The following is a 27,698-nucleotide window of genomic DNA, read 5'->3' as shown; positions in this document are numbered from 1 at the left end:
CACACTCACTGATACACTGTGGCTGTGCTGGAAAGAATCATTCTTGGGCGTCTGGTCTCTTCAGTGAATATGAGACAGAAACAATGGATCTCTGCATGCATGAGTAGTGAAGATTGAGTCGTGAGTCATGAGTCGTGAGTGTGTGTAGTGAGTTGTGAGTCTTGAGTTGTGTGTGTGTGTGTGTGTGTGTGTGTGTCTGTCTGTGTGTGTGCACACCCGCCTGCGCGTTCCGCGTGTTCATTCTGTGTACGTACTGATTTGCTGTGTGTGTGTGTGTGTGTGTGTTCCTTCTGTGCAGATACTGATTGTCAATGCCGGGCCTGTGGATGAGGAGGAGCAGTGAGGTGACCTCTGCGCTACTGACCAGCCCATGATGCCGTCGTCCACGCGGAAGGGAGCGGTGAAGGACCCGGAGCTGGCAGACCTCTTCTTCAAAGATGACCCGGAAGAAGTCTTCTGTGACCTGCACGAGATCGGCCATGGCAGCTTCGGGGCTGTCTACTTTGTGAGTTCTATAGATAGTTTTAGAGTCTATGTCAATAGGTCTACAGTAAATGTTGACTCAATCGATTGATGTAGCGCCCCTTCTTGTGTGAATTGGCGACAGTTATTCAAACCTGTGTTTTGTGAATTAAGGGAGAGAGAATATAAAACGATTACATTTTATTTTTCCTTTGTTGGAAATAAACATTTGATGGCTGTTTATGGACTTTGTCAGATATGGACTGTATATTAGGGAGATGTTTTGGCCAATTCAGTGTTATTCTCTCCATGCCAGATCTCCATGGCAAAACGCGTCATTCACCACCAAGTTTCGTCAAAATTGTCCCAGCGGAGATATCGCATGTGACATACTTTTACCGTAGTGTTTCATGGTTGGTCCCTAATCTCGCTGTTGTTCAGGTGACATACTTTTACTGTAGTGTTTCATGGTTGATCCCTAGCTGGCTGCCCTCGGGCAGGCGGTTCAGGACCATGTTCGCAAGGACAAACAGACTGAAGCTCAGCTTCTACCCCAGGGCCATTCAGGCCCTGAACACAGCAAAGACCTAGGTTCTAGGCCCTGGACAATCTAGACAATTTGATGGCAGCTACTAGATTGAAATCAAGTGCAATACTGAAACACAACTGTGAACATTTCAAACCTGAAAACTGCGACACTTTAAATGAATGTGCAATAACACTATGTGCAATATGACAAGTGACAACCCTCGGGTACATAAGGTACAGAGATAGGAAATGTTAGAATAGGTATAGCATAGCATAGAGTACAGCACAGTGTTTTATTTGTATAGTATAGTATAGTGGATAGTGTACATAGCCTTTATTTATGTAAACCAGCTCTTTTCCCTTCTTGTTTTTAGTTTTTTTTCCTAGCACCAGGGGAGCCCCCCCTCCCAAATTTCGTTGTTTGATACCTGTACTATATCAATGACAAATAAAGACCATTCATTCATAGTCTAGCTGTTGTTCAGGTGACGGGCCTGGTACTGTAGTGTTTCATGGTTGATCCCTAGTCTAGCTGTGTGTCATCAGCGACGATGCGCTCCGTCCTCGAGGTTGTCTAATATTAACTCTGGGCGTCTCTGTCAACTTCCTCCATGCGGCCTAATCTCCACACTAATAACACAAAGCCTTTGATTCTAAATCAGTCCAGAGAAGGGACGAATGTGTCTCCTCCGTCCCCTCCCCTCCCCTCTCCTCTCCTCTCCTCCTCCCCATCTCCATCCCTTTCCCCTCCCCTCCCCTCTCTTCTCCTCCTCCCCATCTCCATCTCCATCCCCTCCCCTCCCCTCTCCTCTCCTCTCCTCCTCCCCATCTCCATCCCTTCCCCTCCCCTCCACCCCCTCTCCTCCTCCTCCTCCTCATCCCCTCAGCCTGTCCAGATGCAAGGATGGGGGGGGCGGGGGGGGGGGGGGAGAAAGGATAAACCGTTGCTGTTCCTCTTAAGACAGCTGTGCCCTGGGTTAAGTGGGGAGGCCAGCTGGTGGACGGTGGGGCAGGAGGGTCTGACCCGGGCATTGCGGCGCTCTCCCTCCGTGGAGTCCTGTCAGGAAAGGCTACCCTGTAGCATGTCAGCAAGACCCACCGTGGGCCTACCGAGCTGTCTGGCTAATACGGCTCACTCTGAAAATCCTAGTGTCAGTAATATTATAATATAATAATAATAATAATATATGCCATTTAGCTGACGCTTTTATCCAAAGTGACTTACATTGCAGTGAGTGCATACATTTTTCAGTATATATGGTCCCAGCCGGAATCAAACCACAGTGGACCAGTATCGTGTTTGTTTTTGGGACACACTTATTTTATCCAGCTTTGCACTGCCACTAACCCTACATGTAACTAGGAGGTGAAGCGAGCTAGTTATCTAACAAAGATACTCTGAGAATGGTTTGAGATAGGTTAGCTAGCATTAAGTATGTCATCCATGCACAGCCACAGATCCTACCAAAAGCATGTGTATGCCGGGGGAATGTCTCTGTGTGGATGGGGGAGCCATCTTTGCGTATGAACCCAGAGCTACTGCAGCTTTGCTTCAGGCATAAAAAACCCCAATGGGTGTGTGTGTGTGTGTGTGTGTGTGTGTGTGTGTGTGTGTGTGTGTGTGTGTGACTTTATGTAAAGAATTACCTAGTGCAATTGCAACTACTGATTGCTCGTATCTGAATATACAGTACATCTAGTATAAAATGTACATTATTCATACAGATTTGTGTGGAACTGTACATCACACAAAGGGCCCCCCCATCCATGCCTTAAGGCTCTGCAGAGACGGGACCACATGAATAATTTGAGAATGGAATAAGAGCTTATCTATGGAGAGCTTTACACAGCTGATGTAGACTAGCTGCATTCAAGATCAAATGCCTGAGGGTCGACAGGTGTGTGTGTGTGTGTGTGTGTGTGTGTGTGTGTGTGTGTGTGTGTGTGTGTGTGTGTGTGTGTGTCTCTGTGTGTGTGTGTGTGTGTGTGTGTGTGTGTGTGTGTGTGTGTGTGTGTGTGTGTGTGTGTGTGTGTGTGTGTGTGTGTGTGTGTGTGTGTGTGGGTGGGTGGGTGGGTGGGTGGGTGGGAACAACGCTGTAACACAATGTTGTTTCAGGAAGTATACTGCACCAAGTGTCTCTGGTTTGGAGTACAATATTTGCCCATGAAGAGAGACAATTGATTTGGGTTCCCTAATTGCAGTCATGTGACCTACTTTTACTAGCTCTTAGCCTCCACTCTAGCTCCAGGAGGAGTGTGCCAGGGGAAGCTTTTGGAGGTAGAAATCAGAGGAAGGGAATGAATGGAACGGAATAGGATGTGTTGGATTAGATACCATTAATGCTAATTACCATTAGCATTACAATGAGCCCGCCCTCGGATTTCTACCTCCACCAGCCTCTGCAGGCGTACTGTATGTACAGTATATGCTAGCTAACTGTCGACCTGCAGGTCTAGAAATACTACGCTTTTTTTTTCTTCATAAATGAATAGACCTCTGACGCAAGCAAGCCTGTATTCTCACTTGGGGCCAGTTCCTACTTGTAACAAAGATACTCTGTATCCCAACAACTGCTGTATTATTTTCTACGAGAAATGCCTTTGCTCACGATCCCTTTTTTTTCATCTATCCCCTCTCTCCGCAGGCCCGGAACTCCTACTCTAACGAGGTGGTGGCCATCAAGAAGATGTCCTACAATGGCAAACAGACCACCGAGGTGAGAGAAGTCTCTCACTCCGGCCATTGTGACCTCTGGAACAGCCCTACCTCGGGCCCTAAAAACAGAGGTCCAACATTCTCTGCGATCCAAACGGGGCTTGGGGTTTGGAGTGGTTCTGTGAATCTTACTTCCCGTCGACCCTCAATGAACCCTGTCCAGAGCGGAGGTCAGGTCTGGGTCAGGGCTCCCTTGCGTGGTTGACCCTAGCCCGTGGAGAGAGTTTCTGATGACCTCACCGTAAACCCTGGTTAACATTATCAGGATCGATGTGTTTTTAATCTGTTTAAGCTTCCCCAAAACAGCTGTAACTCTGACACCGTCTGTGTGTCTCTCTCTCTCTCTCTCTCTCTCTCTCTCTCTCTCTCTCTCTCTCTCTCTCTCTCTCTCTCTTTCTCTCTATCTCTCTCTCCCTCTTGGCAGAAGTGGCAAGACATCATTAAAGAAGTCAAGTTTTTGGAACAGCTGCGACACCCAAACACCATCGAGTACAAAGGCTGCTACTTGAAGGACAACACTGCCTGGGTCAGTGGAGAGGCTCGCCCTATTAAAGCTCTGCTTTCACTGTCTGTCTGTCTGTGTGTCTGTCTGTCTGTCTGTCTGTCTGTGTGTCTGTCTGTCTGTGTGTCTGTCTGTCTGTCTGTCTGTGTGTCTGTTTGTCTGTCTGTGTGTTTGTCTGTCTGTCTGTCTGTTTGGCTGTCTGTCTGTCTGTCTGTCTGTCTGTCTGTCTGTCTGTCTTTATGTCTCTTACACACACTCACTCACACAAACACACACACACACACACACACACACACACACAACTGTGAACAGGGCTATTCAAATAGATTGTCTCTTCCTAGTAGTTAATGCCTCGTTATGTAATAAGTTGCTCATATTTGTACCCTGGGTGTGTTTTTGGTTGTCCAGCTGTGTCTCCCTCTGACATCTGTGTGTGTGTGTGTGTGTGTGTGTGTGTGTGTGTGTGTGTGTGTGTGTGTTGCAGCTGGTGATGGAGTACTGCCTGGGCTCCGCGTCAGACCTTCTAGAGGGTGAGTCAAATGTGCTGCGCGCACACATGGGAGTCTCGCACGTCAATGTCTAGTTCCAGTTGGGAATTCAGTCACGCAACAGAAAACATTTTTCATTTTTAATTATGTATATCGAGAAAGCACCATAAATACACACTTGACATAATAAAACAAAATGTTTTAAGTTGAGTTCTGTGAGACAGAAAGACACAGAAGCTGTGTTGACACCTTTGTGTTGCATTACACCTGAATTGACCCCAGTATGTCATTATGGTAGCTGTAAAATTACTCTCTTATAGCTTGATAACGACTCGATAATACTCCTGCTCTTCCATAACAACGTTCTAATGCTACTTTAACAATGACCCCTGTCTATATCCCAGTGTGGATGTATAGTCTTCAAACATTCCCCGCTACGTGGTATTTTTACGACCTGTTTGTTTTTCCACCACTGTCATGGATACATGTTTCAACAGCTATGACACGTCTTTTGTATTTCGACCCGTTTTTTTTTGTGTGTTTGAGGAACTTCAAGAATTCCCTCCCGGTCATTTCCTCTATGCCCTTTGAGCGACAACAGCTCACAGGGAATGTGTTTTATAACCCTCCATTATAACCCTTCACATATTAGCCCGAACCCAATAACACGACTCTACTGAGGGTGTCATCGTGGTATCAGTAAGGGCAGATATGTAGGTATGTACCCCGGCCTGTTTCTCTAGATAACGCTGACGCTTTTTGTTTTTCCTCTTCTCCCCTCCTTCTTTCCCTTCTCCTCCCTCTGTTCCAGTTCATAAGAAACCGCTCCAAGAGGTTGAAATTGCTGCCATAACCCATGGTGCCTTGCTAGGACTGGCTTACCTACATTCCCATAATATGATTCACAGGTGAGGTTGCTCTTGTTCTGTTCCGTCCAACTAAAAACCCCTTGTTTCTCAACAGAACAAGTTTCAGCTGAGACGAGAGCTGGAGACATGTTTGGTAATTAACTCATCATTAGATTAGACCCCCTCAGGCATGCTGGTCATATCTATCCAATAGAAATGTCAGTTCAATGTTCGCATTCTGACAAGCCCTTCTTGAAAGTCCCCCTTTATCACAAAGTTATGAAATCCATATCTTTTTTTTTTTTACTGTGGTCCTGGATCATCGTATGACGTATTTATTACTCAAAAACATCCACTGATGGGGCAATTCTGAACCTGAAAAAAATCGTTTAACGATCACGGATCATGCCGCTGGAATGTTGATTATCAAGGTTGTGAAAAGAGGACGAAGATACTGTATGTTTATTCACCACACAAGTTAACAACTGACGTGTCAAGTGTTACTCTGTTTAAAAGAACCATGCCTCTACTTAAAAACTAGCTAGCTAGCTAGCCATGCCGTTGTAATGTCCAACCACATGATTCCCAACCATCTCCACCACCCTAGCCGTCCAGGGGTTGCGATAAAAACCGTCTTTTACCGATCCTACATAACCTTCAGTGGGCTTAAGATGATCTTGTTTGCCAACAGACCTTTGTGGCAATTTCACCCCTGACCCCTGTTGCTCCTCCACAGAGATGTGAAAGCTGGAAACATCCTGTTGACTGAACCAGGCCAGGTCAAACTGGCCGACTTTGGCTCCGCCTCCATAGCCTCTCCTGCCAACTCCTTCGTGGGAACACCTTACTGGTCAGTAGCGTGTACCTCCAACTCGCCTCCTCACCGCCAAACACAAGGCGTTACAGTGAAGAAGTTACAGCTAGAATGTGACTACTACTCTCCTACTCTCGTATGAAAGCGAACCGGTCATTCGCCATAGCCATAGAAACCGGCCTTGTCGGGCAAAACGTTTAATAAACAAAACACATTTTACAGAACACATTGCTTTTTGTCACCATCAGACTTCATCCTATCGTACTCCCAACAGTACACTGCTTTGTCTGCCACGGTGATCACGTTAAAATCGAACGCATACCGTACTCCCTCCACGACAACAACGCGTTACTGAAACCTGATCTGCTGTCACTGCATACCAAAGGGTCTCTAAGACCTCCAGAGGGTTTTAAAAGATTAGGAAATGGTTCAAGATTTTGTATTTATTTGTTTTCCCCCCATGCTTCATGACTGGGTGGTTGTGGTGTTGGCGTTGGTTGTTTGTGATCTAGGATGGCTCCGGAAGTGATCCTAGCCATGGACGAGGGCCAGTACGAGGGGAAAGTGGACATCTGGTCCCTGGGGATAACCTGTATTGAACTGGGTAAGGACAGCTCCATATAAGGACAGCTCCATATAAGGACAGCTCCATATAAGGACGGCTCCATATAAGGACAGCTCCATATAAGGACAGCTCCATATAAGGACGGCTCCATATAAGGACAGCTCCATATAAGGACAGCTCCGTATAAGAACAGCTCCATATAAGGACAGCTCCATATAAGGACAGCTCCATATGAGGACGATTAGCGTAATGGCTGGATTAGCAGAGACATCTTACCTAAAGCAAGTTGCAGCTAGGATTATGCACACACACGTCACATGTATGAAATATGATACAGCAGAGTCTGTGCAGATGTTAAACATTGAGGACGCACAGACACAACACACACACACATACACATTACAGTATGAGGCCCATGCTGGAATCGAACCCACAACCCTGGTGTTGCAACATGATGCTTCAACCAAGATATTGGATCCACTACCGCACTTCCTGTAAGCGTGTTTCTGCTTCTAGCACAGCGACACAGACCTGATGTACATAATCGAGTCAACATGGAGCTCAATCATAGCTCAGGTTTATCAAGTGATGAACAGTATGGAGGGCCTTTATGATGATATATGATCATGGCACACACACACACACACACACACACACACACACACACAGGGATTCCTACGGTCAAGTATTGTCTCCATTGTTCTCCCCTGGTCAACTAGAGTCTCTCTCTCTCTCTCTCTCTCTTTCCCTTTGTTAGCGGAACGCAAGCCGCCCCTATTCAACATGAACGCCATGAGTGCCTTATATCACATCGCCCAGAACGACTCTCCCACGCTCCAGTCCAACGAGTGGTAAGTCCTCCTGTCGAGCTGTTGACCCCCCCCCCCCCCTCCCTACCTGTGACCCTATTTTCCCCACTCCCTAATTCCCCTCCGTCCCCTCTCCCTACCTTGCCCCACTCCCTAACCCCCCTCCGCCCCCCCTCCCTACCTTGCCCCACTCCGTAACGCCCCTCTGCATCCCTCCCTCCCTACCTGCCCCACTCCCTAACCCCCCTCCGCCCCCCCTCACTACCTTGCCCCACTCCGTAACGCCCCTCTGCATCTCTCCCTCCCTACCTGCCCCACTCCCTAACCCCCTCCGCCCCCCCTCCCTACCTGCCCCACTCCCCAACCCCCCTCCGTCCCCCCTCCCTACCTTGCCCCACTCCCTAACCCCCCTCCGCCCCCCCCCCTCCCTACCTGCCCCACTCCCTAACACCCCTCTGCATCCCTCCCTACCTGCCCCACTCCCTAACCCCCCTCCGTCCCCCCCTCCCTACTCGCCCCACTCCCTAACCCCCTCCGTCCCCCCTCCCTACCTGTGACCCTACGTGCCCTCCCCTGCCTCCCCCCTCCCTCCCGTCGTTGTGACGCTCAGACGAGAGTCTTATATAACCACCTGAACACAGTGAGGCCCTATTTAAAGAACCGTGCCTCAGGCTACTGACACGGGCTACTACTGCTCTACCACACGGTGAACCACACACCCCATGGGAGGGCAGGGAGGCTGGGGGTGGGGGGGGCCAGGGTGAGGGAGGGAGGGAGAGGTGAACCGAGGGAAGGAGAGAGGGCGTCAGTGAGCGAGAGAGAGAGTGAGGCAGAGGGAAGGTGACAGGGAGGGATGGTGTGAGTTGGAGGCAGGGAGAGAGGGATTAAGGGAGGCAGAGAGGGAGGACAGGATGTAGAGAGGGAGAGCGGTAGCAATTGCTTTTTTTTTTTTCTCCCCTCTCACTGTATCTGTGTGCTTGCACCTTGATGCCCTGACCCTGCCTGCTGTGTGTGTGTGTGTGGGGGGGGGGGGGGTGATATCTGGCTCAATCATTCACCCAACCTTCGCTGTAATGGAGGTGTACGTAGTATCATATCATAACATGTTGAAGTAGGGTGAAGTTTGGGTCTGGACCCTAGATATGAGTAGACCGAGATTTTGAACATACAGTACAGGTACGGGTGAACACTTTCCTGCTCACGCAGGTTTCTCCGATACCACAGCCAAGGCAAGCGGCTGCACGCGCTACCTCTCTTACCAGGGTACTTGGCCTGAAGGGTGTAAGCTTTTTATTTTCCCTTCACATAGCGCACGTTCTTTAACCAGTCAGGGTTCATTGTTCTCACTTAAGACTCCGAGTCGGGAACGGTGTAGGCTTGTGTGAATTACGTAACCCAGGAATTTCCAATGAATATTTCATTTTTTTCTTATTTTCCTAGTTTTTTGGGGAAGAATATGCATAATTCGGAATTAGCATTCATTTTTCTTGTGTTGTGCTGAGCAAAGTAATGTAAGGCAGCAGGGTTTGCGGTCCTCTGGTATAGTCAGTGGAGTGTTGGAAGGGTTCCAGAGAGGCCTCAGGGCCTATGCATCGAGCACAGATGAAGCTGGTGACATCATCACACAGGGACTCTTAAAGAGACATTCCGTACAGAGCATACTGTTTGGAATGTTGACACAGTACATTTGTTAAATAATCGAGCTGAAAAGATGCAGCACTCTCTGCACACTCAAAAAACTGTGCAGAAATCAACGTTTTATTGCGCAAGCTTCCGGTCTGTCATAGATCTTTTTCAGGCAAATAATTGAGACACTCCAAACCGGCAGCATATCACCCACACCCTCGTCCACCTCCTCCGGTATCCGGTCAAGTCCCGCATCTCATCCAAAATGTTCCTCCTCACCTACAAGTCCCTCCATGCCCGTGCCCCTCAGTGCTTATCCGACCTCCTCCGCCGCCCACACGCCCCTCCCCGAAACCTGCGGCCGTCCGACTCAGGCCTGCTTGCCCCCCCCCGCCCCCCCCCCCTGCACCAACCTGCCAACCTTCGGGGACAGAGCTTTTAGCGTGGCAGCCCCCCCCCACCCTCTGGGACTCTCTCCCTGCGGTGATGCGCAACATCCCCACCCTGGACGCCTTTAAAACCCTCAACATCCCCACCCTGGACGCCTTTAAAACCCTCAACATCCCCACCCTGGACGCCTTTAAAACCCTCAACATCCCCACCCTGGACGCCTTTAAAACCCTCAACATCCCCACCCTGGACGCCTTTAAAACCCTCAAGTCCCGTCTGTTCACCAAGGCCTTTGGCCTCTAGTTCTGTTGTTGTTTTGTTTGTCTGACTGTTTTTTTGTTCATTCCTCTATCTCTGTAAAGTGACCTTGGGTATCCTGAAAGTTAAATAATTCAAGTTATTATTATTATTATTATTATTATTATTATTATTATTATAATCTGGGTCAAACAAACCTTTGAAGTTCAAGTATTTTTAAGAGGGGAAAGCATCGCTCACCGTGATTTTTTAGTTTTGAGTGAATATTGTCACAACTTTACCCTGACGTTCCCCCGAACCCCCCCCCCACCTGCCCTGTGATCTGACTGTACTTTATAGAGATGACTATGTTTTGGAATTAGTTGATGATACAGAGATGTGCATACAGCCATATTAGTTTGGGAGATTATTACCTCACACATCGAGTCGATGGTTCTACATATAAGTAGCGACGGCTGTTGTTGTCCAGTCCTGTGTGTGTGTGTGTGTCATTATTGTTTGTTCTGATGTCGCCGCCTCAATATCGACATCCCGTGACATCCTGTGTTCACTACTCTAGGCTGTACTCCAAGACTGTTTCACTGTACATGATGTTGCCTCGTCTTTGATCCTGTGTCCTCCTCGTTGCCTTTTCTATTCCCCTCGTTCCACCTCCTCTCTTTCCATCCCTCCATCCCTCTGTTCCAGGTCCGACCCCTTCCGGAGCTTCGTTGACTACTGCCTACTCAAGATTCCTCAGGACCGCCCGTCGTCGGGGGAGCTGCTGCGAGTGAGTGCACGTCCTTTTATCTATGAACAGTTGGGCTTTGACCTCACTTCCTGTGGCTGACTCATCTTGGATGACTCAGTCCCACCCACGGCTCTTGAAAAAATAGGAATCAAAGACTCCACTGGGGGGGTGGGGGGTGTGGGGGGGGGGGGGGTACTTCTTTTTTTTTTTGTCTCTTTTTTTGTCTCTGTTTCCTCTCTCTCTCTCAGGCCCCTTTTCCGGTGGCAGGCCTTGTGTGTGAGGTGGATGAGGCCTCTGTGTGTGTGTGTGTGTGTGTGTGTGTGTGTGTGTACACGTATGCTTGTACCTGCCGACTCAGTTCCCCTGACTCTCAGCGAAAGCTGATGTGAAACTGCCCCTGTAGACGCGTTGAGTACCGGCGGTTTGTGTTTTCATGGTAGCTATAGCTCACCAGGCCTTTGTCATTTGTGTGTCCTGTCAGGCAGTCTCGCGCTAATCTGCATGTGTGTGTGTGTGTGTGTGTTCATTGTGTGTGTGTGTGTGTGTTCATTGTGTGTCCGTGTAATTGAGCGTTGATCTTTCTGTTTGTTTGGCTGACAGGTAATCCTATCGCGGGCTAAGAGTTTTATGTTCTTGGTTGTCACGCTCTCTCTCTCTAGTGCTCCAGGCAGGGGGGACGCTGGCACCTGGCCTGCCCAGGAAGTCTGAGGGGCTGAGGGGGCTGGTGGGGTCAGGCGGTTGGGGGTAAATCATGGGCACTGGGTAGCAGGTGCCCATAGGCACAGATCAGCATACCTGACCCAAATCCGACATTTAACCCATTGTGGTCGGTGACTTCTACTCAGCCAGGGTAGGGTACACACACACACACACACACACACAGCCCCCCAACCCCCGAGCTCTTTCGGTGGGAAATCAGGTCACTAATCTCTGGCCTTTCTCTGTCGACGCTTTTGCTTCAAGTCCGAACCTCCTCTCTAGATGAAACGACTCTTCTCAGATTCAAACAATCACACTAAAACTACAGTGGCCTACCGCATGATCTACAAAGCATGTAAACATGGTGGACATGAGGGGGTAGATACATATGGGGGGGGGTTGATACTGTACAACAGGGGGAAGGGTGTGAAATGTGAGTGGAAACTGTCCTTTCGCCGTGCTCCCAGGATCGCAGGTTTTTGATTTCCTTTTCGGAGAGGGATTATCCCGAAGATTAGTTCTCTCTCAACCCAGCCTGCTCCATGTGACGGGATGGGAGCGCTCGCTCGCTCGCTCGCTCACTCACTCACTCACTCACTCACTCACTCCGTTTGAAACGGCATATTTGCTCATCTCTAATTCCGGAGCATGATGTAATCATCCTGCAGAATGAGTGATTTTGACCCAACATCTGGAGGTGTGTGTGGAAAAAGCTCGGGACCCCCTTGTGGTTGCATACATTACCACTGAGCCATTTAGCCAATAGGAATGTGACGGAATGTGGAACATCAGGAACGTGATGTCATGTGTGTGTGTGTGTGTGGTGTGTGTGGTGTGTGTGTGTGTGTGTGTGTGTGTGTGTGCGTGTGTGTGTGTGGGCCCCATATGTGTTTTATAGGATGTGCTACAGTGGTATTCCCTGGAAGCCAGCGCAAACTCAATGTAGACTTAACAACCCACAGGCGCCCTCTAGTGACCAACTGTGGCAGTTCAGTCAAATGACAGTGAGATGTTTCGGAGCTCGACAGCTGATAACTGAGTATCACATCACTGACACGAACAGTCTTTCTCCTTCACTTCGTCACAATGTCAAGTGTTTCATTAGAAAGCATTATGTAACAGTAGTGTGTCCTGTAGGCTGTGTAGTGGGCGCTGCCACCTCACACACACACACACACACACACACACACACACACACACACACGGCCCACGGTGTGCGTTGTCGTTATCTGAAGAGCACACCGTAGGTGGGCCTTTTTCTGTTGCGTAGAAATAACATTGTAAGGATGATGATATGCGTGATGCATAGTCGACCACGGGTGACTAAGAGAACAAGAGTAACCCTAACAGCCCTCATACCACCTTTGTGAATAACCTTTGACCTCTCTCTCTCCCTCTCACTCCCTCTCTCTCTCTTTCTCTCTCTCAGCATGACTTTGTGCGTCGGGAGCGTCCCCCGCGGGTCCTCATCGACCTCATCCAGAGGACCAAGGACGCGGTGCGTGAGCTGGACAACCTGCAGTACCGCAAGATGAAGAAGATCCTGTACCAGGAGAAACACAACGGGCCCATGGGGGAGAGCCAGGAGGAGGAGGAGGTGAGGGCAGAGGAGGGAGATGGGGGGTTGGAGGCCAGGGGAGGTGGGGGGTGGGTTTGGGGGGTGGAGGCCAGGAGGGGGGAGGTGGAGGGGAGGCCAGGGGAGTGGGGAGAGGGCGGGGGGGGGGGGGGTGCAAAAGGGCTTTACACAGTACAGGGCTGACCCCCCCCCACCATAGGCAATACATGGAATGCTCCCAGCAGTCAACACATGTTGACATGGTGATACCCTGGCCATGTGTTGACCACTGAGTAGCCTGTGGGGTGCGTTCGTAAATTCCGCTCTGAGATCGCCAGAGCGCACACTGGGTTCAACGTCACGGAGCGGCCGAGTCATTTGATTGGACAAAGAGGCGTTCCGTGAGTGCTGATCAGAGTTCCGGAGCGTATTTACGAACGCACCCTTGCGCTGTCGCCGTCGTCACATGATCCCACGCGAGGCGACTCAGGTCAGCCTTCGTTTTGACCTCGCTCCCACAATCCTCAGCAGCGACACTACAGCACTTACGGACGAGTGCGACACAGCTTTCCTCTTGCGTTTCAGTGTCATTGTTTCGGACTGCTGCTGACATCTGCATGTACTGTGGCCGCTGCCGTAGCCCCTAGCTCATGACATTACACAAGAACACATTTATTAATAGCACTAATAGAGTCACATGTCTCTATGACTCTAGATAAACATATACCAATGATTCACAATGAATGAGATTGGTCCAGACAGGCCGGTGCTTCTGAAGGCCATTGTTTTTGATTCCCTGTGGGTCCTCCTCCCTAGCCTGTGTGTGCGCGTGGGCGTGCGTGTGTGCGTGTGTGTGTGTGTGTGTGCGTGTGTGCGTGTGTGCGTGCGTGCGAGCGTGCGTGTGTGTGTGAGTATGTGTCCGTGTGTGGCTGTGTGTTTGTGCGTGCGTGCCTGTGTGTCTGTGTGTGCGTGCGTGTCGTGTGCGTGCGTGCGTGCGCGTGCCTTGTGCTACAAGCATTGTTGTGTGAGACACACTCAAACGCACTAATTCCGTCAGGCCTGAGCAGACACACACACATGATGAATGCAGGGCTACATAGACATGATGAATGCAGGGCTACACAGACATGATGAATGCAGGGCTACACAGACATATCCAGGTGAAAAGGTTAATGGGCAATTTGGTCTGACTTTGACTCTGTTGGCCTCTGGAGGTCAGTCTGCTTTTTGCTGTATCAAGGTCGTTGGGAGCTTAATGAGGCCATTTGGGAACGTGTGTGTGTGTGTGTGTGTGTGCGTGTGTGTGCTTGCGTGTGCTTGTGTGCACACATACTGTACAAGCTTTTGTGTATGTGACCACTGACATTTCGATGTTTATGTGTGTGCGTGCCGTGCGTGCGCTTGTGTGCACCCATACATGCCTTCGTGTGTGAACACTGACGTTTCTATGTCTGTGTGTGTGTGTGTGTGTGTGTGTGTGTGTGTGTGTGTGTGTGTGTGTGTGTGTGTGTACGTGTGTGTGTGCGTGTGTGTGTGTGTGTGTGTGTGTGTGTGTGTACGTGTGTGTGTGTGTGTGTGTGTGTGTGTGTGTGTCTCTCCAGGACAGCGAACAGGCCAGCTGTAAGATGAACAGCCTGGGCAGTAACCACTCCATCCCCAGCACCTCGGTGAGCACGGGCAGCCAGAGCAGCAGCGTCAACAGCATGCAGGAGGTGCTGAACGAGAGCTGCTCCGACATGACCATGATGCACGACTACGACAGCACCCTGGAGTCCTCGGCACACACCACCCAGAAGGTAGCCACACACACCGCCCTACCCTGCCGCTACCCACACACTAGAACACACTCCGTTCTAATTAGAATCAAAATAATAAATGCCTTTTTTTCTTTTTACAACGCTTAGGTTGTCGGTTCGATTCCTGCCCAGTGCGCACGTACACGACAGGAATCGAACGCGCAACCTAAGTGTTGTTACCGCCGTGGTCTACCAACCGAGCCGCAGAGGGCCACTCCCGACTCCAACCCACGGGCGCAAGAATGACTGTTCTCAGGGGGAGCATAAGCAAACACAATAGTGCACACACACACACACACACACACACACACACACACACACACACAGGCATAGATACATAGGAGTAATAGCACTACCCACTCACTCTAATCCAACCCCTGTTCTCAAGAACAATACTTCTCAGGGGTACGCACACCTGTACACACACACACACACACACACACGCACACCTGTACACACACACACACACACACACACACACACACACACCACGCGCGCGCGCGCGCGCAAAACTCAAACATCCAGGACTAACAGAAGCAGACACACAACCACAGTACCAACAGGAGTGTATTCATGAACAAACTTAACCCTTCACACACTTCCCGAAGCCATGGAAACCAGAGACACAGTGCTTCCACTCTCCCGAAGCCCACTGGGCTTGATTCCTATTGAGATGTTCCCAGCAGCAGACACACAACCCCAAAGTTCATTACCAACGTGAATCACACCCAGAGGACAAAGATCCTCCTCTTTTAACAACCCCCCCCCCCCCCCACACACACACACACACACGCACACACACCCCTCCCCCACCCTCCCCCTCCTCTCGTGAAGACGACACACTGAATGCCTGACATTCATGTGGAACACTCGGCACGTCTTTGGTGAAGCGGCGACGCGCTCCGCTTCAGAAGCGGGGTGACGGCGGGCTGTCATTCCTGCGTCAGGCAGCGTCTCTCTGTCTGCGCTGACGGATCGTTATTAACGATGTAACCTCCTGAACGGGCCACGGGCGCATCGCAACGCTTTTCGCGTGGGTGTGTTAAACAACAGCGGTTACCGAGACAGTCGTCTGTAGATGTGTACTGATACAGACTCTCTTCTCTCTCTCTCTCTCTCTCTCTCTCTCTCTCCGTGCAGCTGTACGGAGGGGCAGGTTGTGAACACAGCTCGGTTCAGATAAAGGTCTCGGTTTGGGGGGGGGGGGGGGGTTTCACGGGTCTCGGTTTCACCCACCTCGATCAGCTCCTCGTCACAACCCCTGCTGTCTCCTCAGTCTAGACCCTCTCCAGTCTCTAGACTAGGTTTGAATAGATGACTGTATTAACACATTCCAGCTTTATATGTGTCCAAACCGACCCGAATGCTGCTTTTTTGAGACCTGGTGAAATGTTGTAAGAAAAAAGCATCAAAGTCAGTTTCTCTCTCTCTCTCACTCTGTCAGGACCACCTGTATAACTGGGATGACGGCCCCCACAGGGACCCCCGGCCTGAGCTGCGGCCAGCCTCCTCAGACAAGAGCCAGGCCCACAACTACAAGAACCAGAGCCGCTTCGCCACCATCAAGTCAGCATCGCTGGTGAGGTTCCGTCTCTGCTGTCGCCTGCTCGTTCTCTCTCCTCTCTGGGGGGAAAAAAATGACGACTCCCAGAACCTCTGCCCATCTTTTCCCACTCCCCGCCCCCCCCCCTCCCTCCCTATCTGTGACTGTCTGTCTGTCTCTTTCTCTCCTCTCCTCTCTCCTCTCCTGTCCTTCCTCTCATTCAAGCCCTTTGTCTCCTCCTGGTCTTACAACACTGTGATTCCGCTCCTCTCTCACCCCTCCCTCTCCTGTAGTTTTCCTCTCAGCAATATGTCATTCTCAGGCCCCCTCACTATGTTTTGAGTTGGGGGGGGGGGGGGGGGGGGGGTTATTACCCTGCCTCGCTCCATGTCTGTTGTCATGGAAACGGGCTCTAGTAAGCAGCCTAGTGGTGTCTGTCCTCCCACTGGTTTTAATTGTAAGCTGTTCCTCAGATCTCTGGACTGGGGGGAGAAAACCAGAGGACTGGGGAAACTGGGAGAAAAGTGTGTGTGTGTGTGTGTGTGTCTGTGCGTGTCTGCGTGTGTCTGTGTCCTTCACTGACAGATCTACTGACTGGCGTGTGCTGCTGCTGTGCTGTCTGTTGTCCGTGGTTTTGACTGGGCTGTTTTTACCTTTGTTGTTGTTGTTGTCGTTTTCCATTATAACCCTCGTTCTGTATTGTTGAAACCAGGCTCTATATGTCAATAAGTTGATCTGTTTAGTTTTCCTTCCTTCCACAAACCATGCCGTGTTAACGCTGCGCTACGATAGCTGTGTCATTCAGACGACGTGTTAGTCGCTTTGTGCTGCGAGGTCTGGAACGATGACATCATCTCCATTTGCCGTAAGCAGACGTCCCCAGATGGACCTTCGCTCGCTTAGACTGGATTCAGCAGGTAGAGAGAGAATAAAAGAGGGAGAAAGAGAGCGGGAGGGGGAGGAAAGACAGATGAGTGAGACTGAGGGAGGGAGGGAGAGAGAGAGAGAGAGAGAGAGAGAGAGAGAGAGAGAGAGAGAGAGAGAGAGAGAGAGAGAGAGAGAAGAGAGAGAGAGGAGAGAGAGGAGAGAGAGAGAGGAGAGAGAGAGAGAGAGGAGAGAGAGGAGAGAGAGGAGAGAGGAGAGAGGGGAGAGAGGAGAGAGAGGAGAGAGGGGAGAGAGGAGAGAGAGGAGAGAGAGAGAGAGAGAGAGAGAGAGAGAGAGAGAGAGAGAGAGAGAGAGGGGGAGAGAGGAGAGAGGAGAGAGGAGAGGAGCGTTGGATAGTGGTGAGAAGGAGAGAGGGACGGGGGGAGGAGAGAGAGAGAGAGAGAGAGAGAGAGAGAGAGGTAAAGAGGAAAAGGACAGTGAGCCCCATCTGGAGGAGAGGGAGAAGAGAGGGATGGGGTTATTCCAGGTCAGGATTGCAACAGTGAAACAGTTGAGAGGAATAGTCCTAACTCTGCAGCATAAGCATAGCGTACACCAGGGGAGGCTGGTGGAGGTAGAAATCGGAGGACCCGCTCATTGAAATGCATATCGCTCTTTTCACATTACAATGACCCTGCCCTCTGATTTCTACCTCCACCAGCCTCCCCTGCTATACCCTGATCTGTAGCCATACCTTACGTATGATTCAAGCTTTCACGTCTCACCTGTTCATGCCAACTGCCGCAGGTCTGTCGAACCTACTTAGTTAAGCCACCCTATGGTAAACGCTGAGCGTTGCATCTTGTCGGGTGTAATATGAATACCCACTGTAAGATGGTTTTTAAACGGTCCCAGGAAATGTCTTTCAAGGAAACGTTCACCGCTCGTCACCGCGGAGTTCTCTCTAGACCGTCCGAAGACGGATGAATCTCCAAGGTTTTGATTTTTAAACATTTCAACACAACCTGTCATTGTAATAGACGTTCCTCTGGTAGAGGCGAACTGTCAGAGAGAGGCCTCTTCCTGTCCACAGGAAGGGAGTGCGATGTTGAGGCCCCTTGTTTTCCTTGCTTTAAACTTTAACCAGATGACTTCACCATATGTCACTTTAGCAGTGGTCCTTGACCTCCTCCTCCTCCTCCTCCTCAACATCTCAAAATACAACATCCTGTTGACGTTTTGGAAGGGAAATCCATCCAATACCGACCCAATTACAATACTTGAATAAAGTGCTCGACGTGACATGTGGAAGACTTCGACAAAGCAACTACTGACATTTGTTTTAATGAGGTATTCAAAATCCACAACACAACTTCATCCATGTACGTCTTGTCCAACCAGGCTGTAAAAGAGAAATTATTCTCAAAGATCTACCTGGCTAAATAAAGGAATAGGCCTGTTATATCACATTTCATGACTGTCACCTTTAACCTGAATGTGTCCAACCCCCCCCCCCCCTGCCCACCGAATCAGGATTCCCTCTTCCTTGTGAGCCTTGTGTGAAAGTCGGTCACATGACCTGACTTGGCCCATTGTGGCAATGTGGCAGAAAGCAAGTGACTAGGATTGGCCCTCTGTTACAGTAGGGGTATTGATTCGGGGCAGATTAAGAGAGGGGATCGCTCTCTCTCCCTCTCCCCTGTTTCCCTCCTCCCCCCTCTCTCTCTCTCTTGCTCTCACTCTCTCCCTCTCTCCCCTAGTCACTCTCTCTCTCTCTCCCTCCTCCCCTACCCCCCCCTCCCTCCCTCCCTCTCCCTCTCAATGAGGTATTCATGTGACCCACCTGCTCTATGCCGCTTTAGCCCCCAAAGAGCGGCTCTGTGCTCTGTTGGCCCGCGGAGCACCGCTCCCTCATTCACAGTTCACACGACCGCCTGCCCTCCTGCCTGCCTGTGTCGTGGTCTGTAGCGTCGTCAAACTCTGGGCGGTTTTGGGGTTGAGCTCGAAGGGGGTCCTCGGGACGCACGATGCCACACAAGGCTTCTGGATGCTCGCACACTTGGTTAACGTCGCCATCATGTTTGGCCTGAAGACCACCGGAGGGAGTTATGAGAAGATGGGGGACTACTATGGCGATCGTGACAGTCCCTTCTGTCAGGTTGGTTAGTCTGGTGAAGCCAAAGGCTTTCATGATTGGTAGTGGTTATTAGAGGCTGTGGTTTTGGCTGGCTTGTTCTTGGATGTGTACAGTATAGGTGAATTGTCAGCTTAGTGGTTTTGTCACTAATGATTTAGTTTGACTTTATTCTATTTTCTTATCTACTATTTACTATAGTACTTATTTAACTTTTCTGAGCTTCTGTGTGGGATGTTTGAGGTGTCCTCGTGACTGTGTGTCTCTGACTCTGAGATGAAAGACTGTTTGTTGTGACTCTGACCCTTTCTTCATAGATTGACCTGTTGATGACACGCACACAGCCTATAAGAATAGCAGCGAGACGTCACTTGAACTCCGTTCACACGGAATCAGTCGCGCCACGGTCGGTCCTAATAAACTCTTAAACGTGCGCGAGCAGAGGATCGGCACACCTCGAGAAGCATCGTCGAGTGAGGCCCTAGTCAACGGTCTCTGTACCCCTAGCCTATGTAGCTGCCTACACCTGTTGGATCATACTGCAGGCTTGATCCCACCCCAACCCCCCCCCTTACTCCTTGACTCTTACTCTTTGACCTCTCTTTTTTTATTTCGACCTCTCTCTTAAGTAATTTTTTCTGAGTGGGGCAGTCCCACTCATATTTTCATTTTTATTGTAACAGAGACAGTAGAGATTTGACAGGAAGGATGGGTGAGAGAGAGAGAGAGAGGAGGGATGACATGCAGGATATGTCCGCGGCCGGAATCGAACCGGGAACCCTGCGGTTACGTGGTCAGCGCTTAGTCCGCTACGCCACCTAAGCGCCCCTCTTCTTTTGACCTCTCTAACCCATCTGTCATCTGTCCCCCTTCCCCCCGCTGACCCCCTCGTCTCCCCTCGCAGGTGACCAAGCAGATCCAGGAGCACGAGCAGGAGAACGAGCTGCGGGAGCAGATGTCGGGGTACAAGCGGATGCGGCGGCAGCACCAGAAGCAGCTGATCGCCCTGGAGAACAAGCTGAAGGCGGAGATGGACGAGCACCGGCTGAAGCTGCAGAAGGAGGTGGAGACGCAGGCCAACAACGCCTACATCGAGCTGGAGAAGCTGGCCAAGAGGCACTCCATCCACACGGAGAAGGAGGTGGGTGGAGGAGGGGGGGGGGGGAGATGGGGAGGGGGGGGGGGGTGGGAGATGGGGATGATGTCATGAGGCTGGGATAACTGGGTCGGGCACGGTCGGTCTGTTGCTCAACACTAAGGTCATGGAGGGTGACAGCCAAAAGGATGATCTGACATGCCCCCCTTTGTAAATATCTAGATAACTGTGAAAACACACACACACACACACACACATACCCAGAGACAGACATTCATGTTCACCTTCTCCTAATACAGTGCAAATATCCTTGAGTCAATGAATGTCTTATTGTTTTATTGTCTTATTGTTTCCACACAACAACAAGGAGGTCATTTCAGTTTTCCTAACACGGAGGCATAGTAGCAGCCAGGCCGGTTCAGTTAGCCAGCTCCTCCACGCACCTCCCCGACCCCTGTTCTCTCTTCAGGCTGCGCCCCAGATAAGGCCTCCTCCTCCCCCCCGAGCTAACGCCCGGGCGGCCTATCTCTCTCTTATCATCTCCCTCAGATGAAGACGACCTCCGCGGACGAGAAGAAGTTCCAGCAGCAGATCGTGGCCCAGCAGAAGAAGGAGCTGACCACCTTCTTAGATAATCAGAAGAAGCAGTACAAGCTGTGCAAGGAGAAGATAAAGGAGGTGGGTTGTGTTGCGTATGTCGCCTTGAGCTACAGTAGCTGTAGCGGCGGCCCCCTCTCAATCCCTCGCCTCCTTGTGTACTATGATGACACATAGCACCATGCGTAGAACCGTTGAGTCAACCATCCTACACGTAAACACACGCTCACATACACACATTTTATCTTTACACTTTACTAATGATGTGCTGAGTCACTCCTCCTACTCGCTATACACACACACACGCGCGCACACCCACCCACCCGCACGCCCACAGACACACACACACACACACACACACACACACGCACACACACACACACACACAATGTGCATTTCTGGTATTACAGCCATGACACTGTATTCTACCAACCCAGAGAGGTTGTTGTGAGTTGGGATACATTATGTGACAGTTACCAGATCATTGACCAGAAGTAGGTCACCTCAGTTTAAAGAGGGCCATTGAAAGCAGAGATACCTCCCACAAAACTGTAGGTAGTGAAATTAATAGCGGGAGACCAGGGATCAAACCTCAGTGAGTTAAGTGCATTAGCTAGGGCTGTAGATTAAGTCACTTAACCAGAAATCTATGAAACCGATTTTTGGGGGGACTCTTTAACATAGGGATGGGTCTAAATCACTATTATCAGCCATTTTCTCTCTTTGAAAATTCAGTCTGGGAGAGAGACTGTCGATCCAAGATGTGGTGCAGCCTGAGGTGGCAGTGTACCAAAAGAGAGGCAAAGAAAGACTCTTTGACGTCTTTGCACTACTTTTACACCATGAAATAATAGTTGAAATGACTAAGTTGATACAAAATGTAGATAAAAATGTACTTGACAGTATACTATTAAAAATGACAGTATACTATTAAAAATGCTTTTGGCCCTGATGAAGGCCTACTGCAGATCAAAGCTTCCGTTTAAGACGCCTTTTTCCGTCTTTTTAAAAAAATATGTGTGCTGATTCAAAAAAAATGTCCTTACATCACAGCATAGAAAGTGAGTGCATTACAGTACCAATCACCCTCAAATCCATACTCCCCCCCTCCTCCCCACCCCACCCCTTCCTCCTCCACCCCTCCCCACCCCACCCCTTCCTCCTCCCCCACCCTTGGTCTTCCAGGAGATGAACGAGGACCACAGCACGCCTAAGAAGGAGAAGCAGGAGCGTCTGTCCAAGCACAAGGAGAACATGCAGCACTCCCAGGCCGAGGAGGAGGCCCACCTGCTGGGCCAACAGAGGGTCTTCTATGACAGGAACTGTCGGGCCTTCAAGCGCAAAGTCATGATCAAGAAGCACGAGTTTGAGCAGGAGCAGATACGAGAGGCAAGGAGAAGCACAATGAACCGACATGGAGAAAGTGTCTGATAGGCGTAGCGTAGCTACATACACCGATGTCAATACAGAGGTCAATCTAATGGAAATCATTTAAATTCTAGTTTGACATCATGAATTATTGTTATGTAAATGTCCCCTATCCAATTTATCGAATTTAGTTGAAATGGAATTGACAACCAATGAATTGATTATGATTTATGATATTTACACGAACTTCAGTATATTGGCCTCAAATGACATCAGCAACATGAACTTTTTCTCACTCTGTATTTTACTTGTTCGGGAGCAAGGAAAGGTGGTTCCCATTTTAGCGAAAGCAGATTAGAAAGTAAGCAACGCAACAATGCAGTAATCTCCAAATCTGTTATGTAGATCAGGAGGGGGTTGGGGATAGGGGGTGGCACGGGGGTGGTGAGCAGGGCAGGGGTGGGTGGGGGGTTTCAGAAGTATTAAGCATTAAGTATTAAGAGACTTTTATAGGAATCCTCGAAAATCCAGTCATGTATTTGAATGATATTCTAAAGCTACCCCTCTCTGAGTGATGAACATGATGAACAAGAGGAGATTTTTGAGGAGTATTTGACCACAGACTTAATCTCTGTGTGAAAATGCCTACAACAGAGATTTAAGGCTTTATTCGAGTACTTTACAGCCGGCCTAATTCCCAAAGTAATCCAAATGTGATAGAGTTCCTAAAAGAAAAACAAATTATATTTCATCATGGCAACATCCGAACTTGGAAAGATATTTTTTTCAGAACGCAATTCCGAAGTGTCCACACAGTTCTTCAAGTTGGGGAAAACACAATAGTTATCTATGTTAATCTCTCTTTCTTTCTCTCTCTCTCTCTCTCTCTCTCTCTCTCTCTCTCTCTCTCTCTCTCTCTCTCTCTCTCTCTCTCTCTCTCTCTCTCTCTCTCTCTCTCTCTCTCTATCTCTCTATCTCTCTCTATCTCTGTGACCTAGGAGCTGAACAAGAAGAAGACCCAGAAGGAGATGGAGCACGCCATGCTGATCCGCCACGACGAGTCGACCCAGGAGCTGGAGCACCGGCAGCTGAAGACCCTTCAGAAGCTGCGTATGGACCTGATCCGCCTGCAGCACCAGACCGAGCTGGAGAACCAGATCGAGTACAACAACCGGCGCGAGCGAGAACTGCACCGCAAACATGTGCTAGAGCTCAGACAGCAGCCCAAGAACCTCAAGGTGAGCCGGTGGAGCTCAGATATCCGTCTGGGCGCTTTTAGTGGAGATGAATCACACACATGCAAATGTGGTAACGGGAGATGAACAAAACATTTGCAATGTTTATTTTAATTTGGGGGAAAAACGTGACGCAACTGTGATACAACTGTCGTGTTTTGTAGTTAGTTGTATCACTGTTGCATCACTACCTTAGAATAGAAATCACACTTTGTCGCAATCGGATATTAACTTTCTTCTAAGCAATTTAAAGCTCCAGACAAAGCAAAAATAAACAGCTGATTATGTACGGTAGATGCCCTCAGGGAGATAGACCTGTGGATGCACCGACACCACCCTCCTCCTCCTCCTCCTCCAACACCCCCACTTTGTCTTTGTCCCTTTTCCCAGGCTATGGAGCTACAGATCAAGAAGCAGTTCCAGGACACGTGTAAGGTCCAGACCAAGCAGTACAAGGCCCTGAGACACCACCAGATGGAGGTGACGCCCAAGAGCGAGCACAAGACCGTGCTGAAGGCGCTGAAGGAGGAGCAGACGCGCAAGCTGGCCATCCTGGCCGAACAGTACGAGCAGAGCATCAACGAGATGATGGCCTCGCAGGCGGTGAGCTGCAAGCTGACGGATGACTAACGTCCTGACAACCAGAGAGATTTTTTTTTTTTTTTAAGTTATTTTTTCTGAGTGGGGCAGTCCCACTCATATTTTTCTTTTTACTGTGATAGAGATAGTAGAGATATGACAGGAAGTATGGGTGAGAGAGAGAGAAGGGATGACATGCAGGATATGTCCGCGGCCGGAATATAACCGGGAACCCTGCGGTTACATGGTCAGCGCTTAGTCCGCTACGCCACCTAAGCGCCCCTCAACAAGAGAGATTTAATGTGAACATTATTACCGATCGTATGAACAGAAATCGTATGATGTCATGAAAACCATATCGATTGCAATATGATATACTTTAGTTGACCTGTCCCCTTCATTACAACAGTCAGAGAGCTTGAACTATTAAGGTAAAGAGAGCAGGAGATTCAAATAATCACGAGGATTCCGGTTTTCGTAGGAGATTGTAACCGTCTTTCCTCCCATCTCTTCCCTCCTCTTCCCTCCTCTTCCTCTCCTCTTCTCTCTCCCGCTCGATCGTCTTTTTCTCCTCCACTTCTCTTCTCCTCTCCTCTCTTTCCTCATTACCCCCCCATCTCTCCTCCTCTCTCCTCTGTCCTTACACCCCCCCTCCCCTCCCCTCTCCCCCCTCTCTCACTCTTCTCATCTCTCCTCCATCCCCTCCTTTTCTCTCTCTCTTCTTTGTGTCCCCCCCCCCCCCCTTCTCTCTGCGGGTCTCAGCTGCGGCTGGATGAGGCCCAGGAAGCAGAGTGCCAGGCTCTGAGGCAGCAGCTGCAACAGGAGATGGAGCTGCTCAACGCCTACCAGAGCAAGATCAAGATGCAGACTGAGGCCCAGCACGAGAGAGAGCTGCAGAAGCTGGAGCAGAAGGTGTCGCTGCGCAGAGCCCACCTGGAACAAAAGGTGCAGCGAGCGAGGAGTCGGGATACAAAGCAGACGGGACAACGTAGACACGCACGAGCAGACACACACACACACACACACACACACACACACACACTCACACATACAGAGAGAGCCAGACACGCATGCGTAGAGACGCAGACACACACACACATACACACATACACACATACACACAGAGCCAGACAGACACAGACTCATGGCTCCAGACAGACACACTCTGGCACACACACTCCTCACTACAGGTGGTGATGGACGGATCATTCCATCATTCCTAGCATCCTGCAGCATTGTTATGTCGCACGCTGCTGTTGTTTATGGAATCTTATGATGTCGATTGATAACAACAATCTATCGATTTTGATAATTACCTATAACATTTTAACCATTACTATGACCTATGTCATACATTGACATATATTCATAGATCATGAGCTATATGTTAGCACGTTCTTACGCGGTATTTTCATACATACAATAGGACACGACTTAATCTGCGACTCGCATCATTAAAATTCTTATATGTATTGATTGTTTGGTCTTGGATAAAGAAAGACATGCACTCTACACCTCGTTTACTCTCTAATATCAGTGGGATTGGACAATTTACACGCACCATGCATATTAATGACATGGGGTGAGCTCCAATGTAATTACATCTCTGACAAAGAAAGATGTCAGATTTTTCCAAGTTCCATGTCGTCATCTCTAGGCTACATTATTATAGTGCTCCTCGACAACAAAGGAACTGTCTTTGAAATGCCGCCCTGATCCAGTTTCAGTGGCTCAGTAGTATTATGTAACCTGCGGTGGTCTAGCGCCATCTGCTGTCTCTCTGTCGCTTTGCGGTCCGATGGACAGATGATGTCATGGTTAACCCTCCTGCTCACTCAGATGAAGCTCAGAGGACATAATATCTGCGGATGTTTATCTTCTGGTCATGTGACGTGACCCACGATAGTTGTTGTGGCTGTATATTTTTCTTACCCCCTGTAGTTGATTGGTGTGGTTGCAGATACTCTGGAAAGGATAGTATTTGGGCTATGCACGTTTAAATGTGCGCACAGGGACTGGACAAAGAGAAAGCATAGGGGGGGGGGATTGAATGTCTGCTCACTGTTAAGCTGTGTTTCTTATTCAAGCTAGTGAGTCTGGCACTGGAGGCACTTCCAGAAACAATGTTTGGTTAGATTACTCTGTGGCTGGCTCCGCTCTTTGTGTCTGTGTGTATGTCCAGTATTCTCACCAGTGTGTGTGTGTGTGTGTGTATATATATGTGTGTGTGTGTGTGTGTGTGTGTGTGTGTGTGTGTGTGTGTGTGTGTGTGTGTATGTATGTGTGTGTGTGTGTGTGTGTATGTGTGTGGTTTTGCATATTGTCCTGTGTCCAGTAGTTTTGAGCATGTTATGTCCTTCCAGATTGAAGAGGAGCTGGCTTCCCTTCAGAAAGAGCGCACTGATAGGATCAAACACCTGCTGGAGCGCCAGGAGAGGGAGATCGACACCTTTGACATGGAGAGCATCCGGCTGGGCTTCGGGAACCTGGGGATGTTAGATTATCCCAAAGACGACTACAGATGAGGGCCCGCCAGCCCTGCACGGTACCACGTCTCCTGGTCCAGTCGTCCTCCTCCTCGGCCCCCCCCTGACCCGACCCGACCCGACCTGACCTGACCTGACCTGATCTCACGGTCAGGGTGTTTAGCTACTGATGTCCTCTACACCAACACAACCCAGGCCAGCCCAGGCCAGCGCCTGTGCTGGTCTATAAGCCAATGGGCGCCTCTCGTGGTGTCACAAGATGAGAAAAAATGCTGGATGACTTCCTTTGTTGTTGTCATTTTTGTAAGAATAACGATACAATGCTACAGTGTTCCTGTTTCTTGTGTAATGATGACACTTTTGGTGTGACTCAAGGTGGAAATATGAGAGAGAGAGAGAGAGAGAGAGAGAGAGAGAGAGAGAGTGAATGAGTACGAGTGACGGTACAAGTGAATCGGTGTCGCTCAATGATCATGCATTTAGAGGTAATTTGTCTCAAGCTGTGCAAAAACAAAAAGCTAAAAACTCAAAACCTGATCCTTCCGCAGCCTTATCCTTCGTGCTGCTTTCCTTCAACTGTTTTTGGTATTTATTCATCAGGAAATTTTTACGATAAATTTAAGCAATTTGATACGTTGAATATGTTCCGAGTCATGATGTACATAATGGTACGGAAATAAATGTGACTCGTTTGAGATCATTTGATTATTGACTGGGGAGGGGGAGGGGGAGGGGGGGTAGGGGCACTGAGAGACTGCAACCTGGTACTCAGCTGCATCATGGTACTGATTCTCTGCACTGGCAACCAATGTGAATACCACATGTGAATCCCACCTCCCAGGTAGCACAAAGGGCTTTGTGGGCGGGGGGGGGGGGGCAGGGACATGTATTTTGTGTATAGAAGGATTTATGGAGAGCTTTTACTTATTTTCGTATTGTATTTTAACTGTTTCTCAAATCAGATTTTTTAAAAACAAATGATTTTCTTTCTCCTTCCCTCCTCGTTCAGT

At 49.5% G+C, this 27,698-nt stretch overlaps 1 protein-coding gene across 2 annotated transcripts; it reads left to right on the top strand.

Moving 5' to 3' along the window:
* Window positions 1-370: 370 nt before the first annotated feature.
* On the top strand, window positions 371-27,218 carry taok3a (TAO kinase 3a; the record flags this gene model as incomplete). Of its 2 annotated transcripts, none has more annotated exons than XM_080532597.1 (19): window positions 371-505; window positions 3,636-3,707; window positions 4,131-4,232; window positions 4,693-4,738; window positions 5,508-5,604; window positions 6,281-6,394; window positions 6,871-6,962; window positions 7,681-7,774; window positions 10,694-10,775; window positions 12,865-13,032; window positions 14,592-14,783; window positions 16,231-16,365; window positions 20,232-20,468; window positions 20,973-21,101; window positions 22,206-22,409; window positions 23,387-23,626; window positions 24,014-24,226; window positions 24,965-25,147; window positions 26,566-27,218. In XM_080532597.1, 19 exons carry the CDS (start codon window positions 371-373, stop codon window positions 26,725-26,727), a joined length of 2,697 nt encoding a protein of 898 aa, XP_080388723.1. In that variant the 3' UTR covers window positions 26,728-27,218. The 2 variants fall into 2 exon arrangements, with proteins under 2 accessions (XP_080388723.1, XP_080388722.1); XM_080532596.1 differs by having other exon boundaries at window positions 14,592-14,786.
* Window positions 27,219-27,698: the final 480 nt, after the last annotated feature.

This window comes from Nansenia antarctica, assembly GCF_963989245.1.
Source record: "Nansenia antarctica genome assembly, chromosome: 5".
Lineage (NCBI taxonomy): Eukaryota > Metazoa > Chordata > Actinopteri > Argentiniformes > Microstomatidae > Nansenia > Nansenia antarctica.
This window is presented reverse-complemented; position numbering and strand designations above follow the sequence as displayed.